The sequence below is a fragment of the Ctenocephalides felis genome, unplaced genomic scaffold, assembly GCF_003426905.1.
Source record: "Ctenocephalides felis isolate EL2017-DRISC unplaced genomic scaffold, ASM342690v1 CF-g0.4_SCAFFOLD_01886, whole genome shotgun sequence".
NCBI lineage: Eukaryota > Metazoa > Arthropoda > Insecta > Siphonaptera > Pulicidae > Ctenocephalides > Ctenocephalides felis.
Window position 1 is genome coordinate 116245294 of NW_020538040.1, and position 14220 is coordinate 116259513.

Genomic DNA, 14220 nt, shown 5'->3' on the forward strand with positions numbered 1-14220 from the left:
ATTGCACTATCCTGTAGCATCAGCCAATCTTTGCCTCACCACGGATGCATCCACCATAGTCATTGGAGCAGTTCTGGAGCAGAAGAAAAATGGAACCTGGTGCCCCCTTGGATTTCACTCCAGAAAACTCATCACAGCTGAACGAACTGAACGCATTCCACCTATGACCGGGAACTTTTTGCCATATTTGCTGCAATAAAATTCTTTAAACATCTATTAGAAGGTAGGTATTTTGCAATCAGAACTGATCACAAACCGATTATCTATGCCTTCCAACAAAGACTGGAGAAAGCTTCTGGCAGGCAGCGACGGTAACTGGAGTACATTTTACAGTTTTCCACAGACATAGTTTATGTAAAAGGTGATCAAAATATAGTTGCTGACACTTTTTTCAGAATTAATACAGTTCTAATGCCTACCAAACTCACTGCAGAAGAAATAGCAAAATACTAAGAAACAGGCACAGAACTAAGCACTTTACTGGTCAGAAATACATCTCTACAACTGAAAAAAGTTACCATTGATTCGCATGCAGTATATTGTCATCTGGATACTAAATTTATCAAACATTATTTTCCACAGAATCTACGTAAGCTGGCTTTCAATGTGTTCAAGTATCAAAACTACATCAAAGTAAGTACGAAAAAGATATGTTTGGACTGGTATTGCAAGAGACATCAACAATTGGACTAAGCAGTGTACTGCATGCCAAAAGTCTAAAGTTCACAGGCACAATCATCTTTTACCAGAACATATACCAATTCCAAAACAAAGATTTAGTCATTTATACATTGATATTATTATGTTACCAAACCACAATGAATACCAGTACTGCTTGATTATCATTGACAGATTTACTAGGTGGCCGGAGGCCATACCTCTCGAAGACATATCAGCTGATACCGTGGTACAAGCATTATTCACTCATTGGATATCTAGATTTGGATCACCTACTACAATTACTTCCGACCAGGGCACGCAGTTCGAAGCAGCATTATTTAAGTCTCTAGCTCAGACAATAGGTGCAAAGAAAATACGCACTACAGCTTTCCACCCACATTCAAACGATCTTGTCGAACGATGGCACAGAACATTAAAAGCAGCATTAATATATTCACCTGAACCCTGAACTACGGTGCTACCATCTATACTTCTGGGCCTTCGTAACTCACTCAAAGATGATATCCAAGCATCTCCAGCAGAAATGGTGTACATAACGCCACTAAAAAACCTCGTAAATGGCACAGAGAAAAACGTCTCCGTAGACAGACTAAAACCGGCATATATTACCAAGACCGACGATGAATTCCAAAAAGATCCTTCAAAGAAAACTTGCTCGAAAAGAGTAAGATTAAAAACATTTTTTTTAAATTACATATTTCACTTCAGGCTCTCCGCATGACACATGACACATGAGTAACAACGTTCTAAGTCGCGCAACACACAGGCAACTTTACATGAAGTGTGCAACTAACGTTTGCAAGTCTGCAATACTACTAGAATATCAAATCTTGCAACCCCTTGCAAGAAGGGATGAAATTGGACTACTGAAAACCTCCCTCTTCCTTCCGCATTCACCGAGTGAATATAACCAAGAAGAATTATTATTATCAATTAAATATTTTGTATTTCAAGTAATCAATAAATTAGTATATTTTCAAAGTGTTATTACCTTTTGATTATAAACAATTATGTATTTTTATTTAGACGCACAACGTCTAAAAGACAACTATTTGGGTTGCCATCTATAATAAAACAAACGTAGTTTGTAAGAAATTCATCACAATAGCTCATAGAACCCATAAGTTCTGGTCGCTGTTCAAATAAATTAAATAAAAAAAATAGTAATTGTTATGATTAATATGTATAAACTCAAAAAATAAAGAATACACACTGGTAATCTTTATTTTGTTGATTGTGAGTATTTATGATATAAAATATTTTGGCGCAGATGACACTTTAAAACCCGTTACATTTTTACATAAGATGAAAGAAACATCGTTATCTATCGCTCCGATTCTATTTATTGTAACACGATATGAGGCCTTTTAGAAAGCAATAAATATTGAGTTTAATGACTAGTTGAGATAATATTATGACATTTGTTTATCCTATAGAATCGCTTAAAGATATAGCTGTGTATGCGATTATGAAATTTAAAGATAAATTTGTCCCGAGAAATTTAAACTTGTGTGTAATATGTATCAATTAGCGCTTATATAAAAATACCAAAAATATCGGTATTTTTAGGGTAAATGCCGGTATTAATACCACCGAAAAAAGCAACCGATTTGAATGATTCAAAAAACATTCGATTTCTGTTGATAAGAAAATGTGCTGATTGATTTTTGGTGGAGACAGGTCCATCCGTTTCGAAGATACGGGGCAAAAAGTGCCAAAAACGGCAATTCAGTTTTTGATAGAACGCAATACCCGGTTTGAATGATTTAAAAAAAATGTTGTTTGTATTGACGAAATGAAGAATTGAGAATTTTTTTTTTCTAAGGCAGGTCTAGCGGTTTCGGAGATACAGAGAAAAAAGTAAAAAAAAATATATTTGGCTGTCAAAAATCATCATTATACATATGCACATCAAATTATCAGATATTTGATAAAATTTTTAAAAATTAGTACAATTTTTTTACAATTTTGTTGAGTTCCGTACCAACATTATTAGATATTATTGTTTCGGTTCATGCAAATTTCAAAATTTTCGGATCTTTTTTTCTAAATTTTCAAAAATGTACTCAATAAATATATATAAAGGTTTTATACTTCAAATATAAATTTTAAATTAACAATTCAGTTTAAGCATGTATATAATTTAAATGTGTTATTCTAATCGTAAGAAATATATCCTCGGATGGAAATATTCAGCACCTTTTGCTAATGTAACCTTTCTCAAGTGTTTTGAGCGATAAGATCGTCAATGTATATTTTATGAACGATAAAATATATAGTGATTATATTTATCTATTGATTATATATATCTAGTGATTATATTTATCTATTTGTTTAAAACGTTTCAAATGTTTAAAACAATTGTTATTAATCATCAATATTGATTACTATATATTATTACTAATAACTATATACTGAGTTTTTTCCTCAAATATATAATTCTGGTACGGAAAGTTCCAGCTATTTGCCTTAAGGCACGATAACATGCACCACTAGTTTATATAGTTCAAACAGATGTCTTTGACATTTTCGACAATGTGGACTAACCGATTTTTATTATTGGAATTTCGGTTTGTACTCGATCGCGAGGCGTTTTTGCAAAAGGCACGTTTTGAAGGTATGGAGCCTTATGGAGAAATGGAGCGGAAAGGATGTAAAAGTGGTCATTCAGTTTTGAGAGAACGGATCATCCGTTTAAAATTTGAAAAACTTTTTGCTTGTGTAGACGTTGTGCAAAAAATGCTTTTACAAAGAAGTTTGTGAAAATTTTCAAAAAAAAACAATATTTACAAGAAAAATTAGATTCCAAAAATTTCAAATTTTTGAATTTTTTCATTTTCAAAAAAAAATCTAAATTTTAAAAAATTTAAAAAAATATCAATATTTAAAGTATATTTAAAAAAAATAAAATATTTTCTAAAATATCCAAATTCTAAGAAAAATAAAAAATGTCGATTTTTTCCAAAAGCTTTTTTCGATATTCGATTTTTGGAGCTTTTATAAAAATTTCAAAATCTTGAAAAAATTTCAAACTTATCAAAAAATTCAAATTTGGTAAATAATATGAACTTGTAAACATATACATAGATTGTTTGTAAAATATGCTCATCGCCCAATTCAATAAATGCTTATAAATTTACGCTATGTATTTATAATAAACTATCTGACCCGGCAAACGTTGTTTTGCTAAGTAACGTATTTCTAAACAATTTGTAAAGAATAAAAAATAGAATACTTCACTTTAGGAGTGTAAGGATGTGTTGTTTGAATGGTACAGACAATGAGGTATTATAAACACAATAAACCCCAAAGTCTACTTGTATAATAATGAATTATATAATTCATAATAACAATATTCGTCCATATTTTGTTAATACAATCAAACTCGAAGTTTTATACATTTTCTATAAATATATGGTATAATTCATTCCAAGTCTTTTCTAGTCTTCAGCCATGGTCAATGTTCAGTTGGTCATTTTTGCCCCACACAGATGTAAGTTTTTAAAATGGTTACATATAAAAACTGTTAAATTTCTCTCAAAATTAACAATACATTTTATAAAACAATTAAATAGCGTATAATTAAGACTTATATTAAGGTCTCGTGAACTAAATCACAGTGCTCACAACCCCCCAAAAAACTAACAACAAAAGAAAATACTTTTGTTGTGGATTTTTAAAGATTACCGTTTATCAACTGATAGCAAAGACATAAGAATCAAGGTTAAAACTGGTTATACATCTTTTTCCCTCAACTTTCAAATATTGTTGTTGAACGATGTTTAACTTTACTGGTTTTTGAAATATTGGTGGTGGACCTTATTAACCCCGGATCTTCATATATTACTAGCCATTCTTCAATAAATTCATAGAAAACTTTTCCAGTTTATTCTTCAAAATTAGTGGAAAATAACCATTAGTGAATTGTATTTTACATTGCATTATCCAATGATTGCTGAAGTTTTTCATCTTTTTCAATTTGTAGAAAGATTTAATGAAACATGAACGATACCTGACTGTGTCTAAAATGCAAATGGATTTTGACATATCGTTTGGAAGGAATTCCTTCAAAATTGTAGGACGTCAGTCAGTTCTAGCAAAGGAACTGGTGATATATTTAGTTGAATGCGAGCATATAATCAATTTTTAAAATATTTTATTCCAGAGAACTTGTAATTTTGTGCATTGACACTTTTACGGATGTGTGTTCCAAAATTATATTATCAACTGAATCCTCTTATTAAAGTTGTGGTCTGTTATATCTGGGGATAAGTTATTCGACAAAATGTCCCCTTCGATCGATTCCAAACTTAGGTTCTTAATTTAAATATTCTAAATGAAATAATAATGTAATCTAAAAAATGTTTTATATATAAAATTATGCAAATTAGTCCATTACAAGCACCGAGTTTGAAAAAAATATGATTTGCAAAAAAGAGTGCTATAACGCCAAAAAAATGCATTTTCAAATTACCATTTGAAAAAAGTTGATATTTTGAGTTTCTATTAACACTTGCTGCCCGCTTATTAACGTTTTTGTGTATGAATAAAACTATAAACAAAACTACTTACTACAATCAAATAATATTTACCTAAAACTTCTTATTAAATGTAATTAAAAATCATCTGGCAAAACCATTTGACATTTGAAGTATGAGTCGCAGTCCGTTGTTTTATTTGAATTACGCTTCTACAAAAATTTTCAAATTAAAAATGTAAAGTTTTTACAAGGTATTAAAATGAAATCTCACCCTTCTCATAACTTAATGATTACCACGAATTCATTAAAACTAAGACTGGCCCAATCCGTACAGCTATTTTAAAGTTTATCCCGGATTGATATATCTTCTATATATAAAAATAAGTCGGGTTTTCCTTCCTGACGAAATAACTCCAGAACGCACGAACCGATTTCGACAATTTTGCATTCGTTGGTAAGGTCTCGAGCTCCGCAAGGTATGTAGCTAAGAAAATTAATGTTGCATGGCATCGTGCCTTAATGCAAATTGCTGGAAATTCACGCATCGTAATTAAAAATTTGAGTAATGATTTTTAGTGAGAATTATCAGAATTATGCTTAGTTAAGTCCACAAACAATTCTTGCCGCAAAGTATAATGATGTACACGCACTGAGTTTCACCATTCAATCCAAAATTGCTGGCAATTTGGTTTGACTTCGAACGATTGCAATTTCCAGTTCGTCTTACATTCGCAATAGCAAGTTACAAGGCCAATCGCTTAATGTTTGCGAGATAAATTTCAAATAGATTATTTAGAAAATCATTGTTTTTCACATAGGCAGTTATACGTTGCCCGTTCACGAGTTGGAAAACCATCCGCTTTGTTTGTGTTAACGTCAGACCAAAAAACAAAAAATGTGATTTACCAAAGATCACTTCCATCAAAACGGATAATATGCGGATTCACTTCCATTTACTTATAGAAGTTCAACTAAAAAACACTTCATTTTTGTAATCGAAATAAATTCATTACTGTTGTGCAATAAAATCAAATTTTTCCTTTTCAAACAAAAAATTTTTTCATCTTTCTCACGAAACCATCTAGTGGCAAAACGGAGTTCGTCGGGTTTGCTAGTAGCTATATAAAATGGACATTTCTTTTTTATGGATTTGCTTGCACTCATGTACATTTTTAACATGAGTACATATTGTAATAAATTTCAATGTGTTTATTTTGATATTCCTTTTTTTGCAACCATGTGTCCAAATAGTGGCATCTTTGTTATCACTTTGACTTCTTTGCTCTGGAAGTAATTGGGAAAAGACCCAATCAATAACAGCATTAGTATGTGAACAACATAAGGAAAATTCTGTAAAAATTTTAATATTATGTGCGATATGTTTAACTATTTTAATTTTTTCATTGCAAATTGGATTGCTGGAAAAAGTTCTTTCTATGCATTGGAAGGCCATTTGAATGATGAAATTATGTAATATAATGCAAGTTCGTACTGCTGATAAATTCCATTCTTTTGTGATATTTGTTGCCTTCTGTAAACTGTGACAATTGTCAAACCCTAAAAATATAAATGTCATGGACCATAAAACTGCAAAACTCATTATAGTATTGTAATCAATAACTTGTATTGTAAATAGATTGTACTGTAAATATTTGTAATGGTTACTTCCATATCTACTTAAACTGTACTAACGTTAATATCACATGTCATAATGCGCTGTTTATAAGCAATTTGCCGAAGATCTTGTATTTGTATGTACACATAATTGAAAATTTTATGAATATGATTTTCAAAATAAGAATATGTGTCATAATCCTATTTTCTTATTTATATCGCTGTCTATTTTAAATCGCAATAAATGATTAGAGAAAAATGTCTATGTTGACCCTTTCGATGAATTCCAAATTTAGGATCTGAATTTCAATAATCTAAATGCAATAATAATATAATTCAAAAAATGTTTTAGTAACACATTATTTACATTAAATCAATAAGTACTTTTAGAGCACAGCGTTTGAAATAAATAGAATGTGTCAAAAAGGAATACAGATGGCAGTGAGCAAACAAATGGTCACTTGAGAATTAAATAAAAACTTTATATAAAATCAAAATAAGCATTCTTATTAACATTTAAAAATATATATACTTTTTCAATATTAATTAAATTTTAAAATTAAAAGAATAACAACACTATCTAACACTGAACATAATCTGTTTTAACTTCAAAACCATTTGACATATGAGTAGGCGATTCATCTGTCATCACGAATAATATTGTGTGGGAACCCATTTAAATCATGTTCTGTTTACCAAAAATTTTCAAATTAAAAATGTGAAGTTTCTACGCGATTTTAAAATATTATCTCGCCTTTAGGGCCATCTCTGGATTGGCACGAATTTTTCAAGGCTAAGACTGGCCGAATCGGTTTAGCCGTTTCCGTGTTTTACCGGATCATTTGATCGAGAGCTTTATTTAAATATATAAGATAATCTATTTCAAATAATTTAAAACAATTATTGATTATGTTTATTTATTGAATGTTTAATTACGGTACGAAAAGTTTCAGCAATTTTCCTTAAGGCACAATGCACTGCGCCCCAAGTCCATTTCAATTTTTGGACGATTACAATAACTTACCCTACGGGAAGTTAAATGTGGATATCGTTTAGTCGGGTAAATTCAAGATGCTTAAGGTTTATTCCGTCTCTTACAGATACAAATAAGAAATAGATAAAAACAAGAAAAATATTAAAAATATTTTTGCAAGATGATTATAATAAATGAGTTATCTAATACAACTTACTCTTTAAATAATTAAACCCATTTAGACCTCTAAACGAATATTACAGTAACGTATTTATAGTTAAAATAGTGTTAAATGTTATTGAATTTATAGATATTTTATAACTTAACATTCAATTTTCCAAAGCAACTTTAAAGCAAAATTTTACAACACAAAGATAAAGGTCATTATTAAATGATCTATTATCATCCAATAACTTTTATATTGATGTTTGTATTATATTACTAAATATTTTTCACAATTTTTACTTTGGAATATATCGTTGAAAATATAGTTCTATAACTATTTGTGCTTCATGCCATGCATAATTTATTTGTCATATTTGTTTTTTATAAAATTGTTTTTTTTTTATAAAATCGATTTAATCATTCTGAAGGAGAAATTTGCTTTTACCAGCAAATCCAGCTTGCTAATTTATGTTTTCTCGACGATTCAAAATTTTCTTAAGCACTTGACCAAAATTTTGAAAAATGTAAGTGTGTGCTGATTTTTAGAAATTTATTCAAAAACGGCTGCTTCGATTTAAAATTATTTAAATATATTCTAAATAGCTCGATAAATGGAGGACCTAGTTGCTTGTTGTAATATTTTTTTTTAAATTATAATATCTTAAGATTTACTGATTATATTTTCACTAAATAAAAATAGGTATATTCTGTACTATTTCTCTATCAATTTAAGAAACGATAATTTTATAACTCTGGTTCATTATTTTACAATTAATCTTCTATGTTGGTGTTACAATTTACGTCGCCTTTGGGGCTACTGAAAATGCCAACAAAAAAAGTAACTGCAACAGAAAAAACGACAATCTCTATTTTTTGTCTTTTGTTTGTTTTTAATAAAATTGTCATTTTTCGAAAGTAAATGCAGCACATTATATAAAATAGTACAAATATTATATGATGAAAACATCTTTTCCGAAACTGTTTTATATTTTACTTAAACATAGCACTCTGTCAGATCTAGTTTCTCACTTCTCACATGTATAATATTATTGTAAAGAGATATTTGTACTATAAAATAACTGAGACAGCTTTGGAGTAGTGTTCTTGTATTTAAATATATATACAAATATTTACAAAGTTATAGTAAGTTCTGACAAGAGGCAAGATTAGTAAAGTCTTCTTATCGCTGGAAGGATCGTAGCCAAGCTTCTAGATTGAGCCAGTCACCAAACGTTTGAGTGTTCATTTCCGTGTATCTCAACCTTACTGGGTATATCGGGGTGGATGTTTCGTTGCCTTTTTATTCCTTCAGAGCAGACGTATGGTATACTCCTATAATCTGCTTTTTATCCGTGTTAGAGCCTATTTCATATGTTGTAACTCCTTTCTTGCTTGTTACAACGTATGGACCGTCATTTTTCGGGGCAAATTTTGATGTTTTGCCCTCTTTGGCTTTGTTTATAATTTGTGAATTAATCAGCACTTGGAGACTTAGTGCTCCTTAGACTTAGGTTTGTATGTCAGTTCCTTTGTTATTTCCTTGTCTGCATACGTTTTCCTGTATTCTTGCTCACGTTTATTAACTTCTTTTGCCTGTTGTATCGTTTTTGCCAACATTTTCAGGCGTGGTGTGTTTTTTGCCACAAAAATTTTGTTTTCCACGATTGCCTTTAAGTCGCGGTTTGCGTCATCTGGGCCCTCCCCCTCGAGTGAAGCTGTACTGATTGCATTTCTGCTAGCGCCTGTTCGTAGGATATAGCGTGTTCCATGCTCCGTTTGTTTCCTGGGAGGTTTTCTATGTGCGTTGATTAATTTCCTCATTCTCAGCCTTTTTTTCACACACAAAAAGATCGGTCGCCATGATTTCGTCTTGATGCTTTCCAAATATTTCTAAGTAAATCTGGTATGGCGCCTTCTTCGGTGAGAATGCTTTTTGTAATAGTTCAAGCGCGTGCTTCCAGTTATTTGCTTGCTCTTTGTTCCCTTTCCACCATAGTGCAGCAGTATCCGTTAGAAGAAGCGGTAATCCTTTTATCGCATTTTCGTCGCTTATCCCTTCTATTTCTTTGTATATCGCCACCGTTGTCAAGAAATGGTCCACTTCAGCTGGGTCTCTGTTTCCGCTGAATCGCGTACTGCAGTTAGCGAAGCTCCCACTCTTCTGCGGCTGTGTCGTAGGCTGTTGCACTGTATGTAACTGTACTACAGCGTTTAATATACACTGTAGCTGCTCTTCTGTCAGACTCATTTTGTTGCGTGGGCTTGTTCTTCTTTTATTCGAATTAGACTCCGTCTTGCTTATCTTGTCCCGTCGTTGGGCGCCAATTGTTAAGGGATATTTGTACTATAAAATAACTGAGACAGCTTTAGAGTAGTGTTTTTGTATTTAAATATATATACAAATATTTACAAAGTTATAGTAAGTTCTGACAAGAGGCAAGATTAGTAAAATCTTCTTATCGCTGGAAGGATCGTAGCCAAGCTTCTAGATTGAGCCAGTCACCAAACGTTTGAGTGTGTATTTCCGTGTATCTCAACATACTATATTCACTTGGAACGTCGGTTCAGACTCTCTCAAGTTGCTTTAATAAGTGTTCCTACTGTGTGTACTAACTTATTGGCGCGCTGAGAGCTGATCCGCAAAGAGACAGATTCTGAAACGGGGCTCTGGTTTTATACTCTGGAGGTCCGTCAAAGCCCATCCCTTGTTGCTCTGGGGGTAGGTGGTGGACATTCTCCCATCTCGTTCCATCTTCCCTGTCTGCGATGGTTTGTTCTTTTTCCTTATCTCGTCTTGGTCTTTGGTGGTCATGTCCTTTTCTGACCTGTGCTCATACTTGGACATGACCCCGTCGCGATGATGCAATTTGTGTTTGTGTGCTCATGCAATATCTTCTTTCTCTCATAACCGACGTGCTCGCCTGTTCTCGCGCACGTCGAACTACCCTCTCAGTGTGCCTCGATGCGTCTCGGTGCGCCTACAACTACTAGTGACAAGTGCACATATACCGTTACTTGTCGCGACACTGTTTACTTAGCATGGGCCGCACTGGAGTGTTTTTATCTAAATATTTAACATGCTACACTATTTATATCCCTTATTATTTGCTATCCCTGGGGCGTTAGCTAATTTTCTGTGAAGAAGGTTGTAGATCAAATAAGTTTGAGAATCACTGATGTATGTGTTGAATTATGAAAGTTCATTAAAGTTTGACATAATAGTCTGCGTTTAGGACCTACATACGCGACTTTGTGCACTATACTATTATATATTAATACTAGCAAACCCGACGAACTCCGTTTTTCCACCAGTTGGTTTCGTGAGAAAGATGAAGAATTTTTTTGTTTGTTTTATATTTGAAAAGGAAAAAATTGTTTTTATTACACAACAGTAATGAATTTGTTTCGATTACAACAATGAAGTGTTTTTACACATTTTTGGTTTTTTGGTCTGACGTTAACACAAACAAAGCGGATGGTTTTCTAACTCGTGAACAGGCAACGTATAACTGCCCATATGAAAAACAATAATTTTCTAAATAATCCCGCATAATTTTAAATTTATCCCGCAAACACTAAGCAATTGGCCTTGCGACCTGTTGTCATTGCGAACGCGAGGCAAACTGAAAATTGTAATTGTTTGAAGTCAAACGGAAGACCAGTCGATATCATTGGATGTCACCAAAATGTCAGCAATTTTTGATTGAAGTGCGTGTACATCATTATTCTTTGCGACAAGAATTGCTCGTTGACTTAACCAAGCATAACTCTGATAATTCTCACTAATGTTATTACTCGAATTTTTAATTACGGTGCGTGAAGTTCCACCATTTTGCATTGAGGCACATCAATTTAAAATTAACAATTATTGATTATTTTCATTACTCGAATTTTTAATTACGGTGCGTGACGTTCCAGCAATTTGCATTGAGGCATGATGCCATGCACCATTAATTTTCGTAGCTATAAAGCTTGCGGAGCCCGAGGCCTTTCTAACAAATGCAAAATTGTCGAAATCAGTTCGTGCGTTCTGGAGTTATATCGTCAGGAAGAAAAATCCGACTTATTTTTATATATGTAGATAATGACACTTATCATTATTGTTTTTGAATGATATTTATTAGAAATCGCAATAATTAGTTTTTATTAAAATCAAAAGCTGCATTTTTAAAATAAGCATTTGAAAATTTTATCTGAATTGCTAAATCTAATGTCTCATTGAAAAAGTCGATTTTTCACACGTATGGGAAAGTTCACCCAACATGCCAAGGCAAAATATCATTTACACTTATACTAGTTTGGTTTTGACCAACAGTGTGGTATAAAAACTATATTTATATATATATATATATATATATATATATATATATATATACTAGCTGACCCGACAGACGTTGTTCTGTATCTACGTCTACAATTTTTCAATATTTTATACTAATATTTACTGCTTAGTTAAAAATAATAATTACTGTTTTTTGAATTACTATTTACACCAATATATGAGTGTTAATGTAATTTGTCAAATCTTGTTCACATGTGCTCTATTCAACTTACGATCAACAAAATTATTGCTCTGTGAATTTTTTTACTGTGCTCCAATTTACTTGATATTTTGGAAATAGGCTATCTTTATCTTAAGTTCAGAAGTGAAAACAATTTGCACTCTGTCACCATCCACCGCATGAATTGGATTATTACTCTTTTAATTCTGATTTTATCAGAACTTGTAATACACTATTGTAAAGGTGATTAAATGAGCTACAACTTTCTATATCATAAATTTTACCGTAACTTCTCTTATTGTGAAACGTCGAAGGGTTAAAGGGCTCGAAAGAACTCTGGTTGGACAGCCGCGCACTCCTTAATTAATAGTTCTATCAATATTTGTGTAATGGAAAAATAATAAACAACAATACTTAGTCAGAAAAATACCTCGAATTTTCATATATATAAACTTTTATAAGTATTCTTTCAGAGATATTATAATGAGAAATTGGATGTTTTTTTTTAATGTTTTTTTTTTCATGAAATCATGAGTTTTTTGAAAATCGTTTGTACTAAAGTTGTGGTATTTTCTAGAATCCATCAAGATCTCTTAAACCAAGTTGATTCTAGATGGAATACGATTATTTGTAAATTTGATGGAAATGGCACTATTTGATTTAAATGTAAAAACTTTACATTTACAGATGCATGTTATATTATTTGCATGTTATATTAATTCAATTTTTGGCACATTTCAGCTGCTTTTCGGCATTAATAATGTAGACATTACATTTTCCTTATTCATAATCATGAATTTATTATATTTTAATATTGCCTTAGCCTATAAGTGAATAGAAATGTTTGGCAAATGACAGTCTTCAATTGTTTTTAATGTCAAACTAAGCTTCAAATATTTTCAAGGGCAAACAATGATAAGCGGTTTTTTGTAATTTTTTCTATTTATTTCTACAATCTAACTATATTTCTATGAATCAAAACATTCTAAAAAATTTCCCGAACAAATTTCAGGAAGATTCATGAAAATCCGAATTATAGTTTAGGAGGATTGATGAAACTTACATTGTTACAGAAGAATTTTATACATATATATATATATATATATATATATATATATATATATATATATATATATATATATTTTGTTGAGTCTATAACCTAATATGATAAAGACAAGTTCTGCAAATAAATGAAGATTTATGATTTATTTCAGACAAACATTGATAGTGCGTTTGACTTTTAACCCAAATGTATGTATCAATAATATGAAAGGACGCACACTTAGATTCATTCATCAGTCGCATGTTTCATATTTCGATATGAATAACAGTGTTTGTGCGTAGTACCGCGTAGTATCATTTGTCGATAGATTAAACAAATTAACATCTAACGTTTTAAATGCGTAATAATAATTTATATTAGAGCTTTCTGAACCCATATTATCAAAGCGTAATTTTACACTCCGTTCACCTACATTGTATAAAGAACATCATTCTACAATATACTTTATAAACTTTTGCTATAGTAAATAATTTGCTTAAGAAAAAAATTGCGACCTATGTGAGGTAAAATTCACCATTTTATGAAAAAACTAGTGGTGCATGACATTGTGTCTTGAAGCAAATTGCTGGAACTTTCCATACGGTTGTGAAATATTCGTAAAATATTAAGTATTTTCGAAGTGATACCCAGTTCAACGTCTTCATTTGTTCCGGGAGAAAGTTTGTTATGCAAAAAATGCGCTATACAAAACGTGTTTTTTACATTAAAATAAAATTAATTCGTTTTGTAGTTTGAAATATGG

At 31.4% G+C, this 14220-nt stretch overlaps 1 protein-coding gene across 1 annotated transcript; it reads right to left on the minus strand.

Annotated features, from left to right (window-relative positions):
• Positions 1–9708: 9708 nt before the first annotated feature.
• LOC113375775 (activity-regulated cytoskeleton associated protein 2) lies at positions 9709–10161 on the minus strand. The gene has a single exon (XM_026615722.1). The coding sequence runs from the start codon at positions 10159–10161 to the stop codon at positions 9709–9711; it is 453 nt and encodes a 150-aa protein (XP_026471507.1).
• Between the last annotated feature and the right edge of the window lie 4059 nt (positions 10162–14220).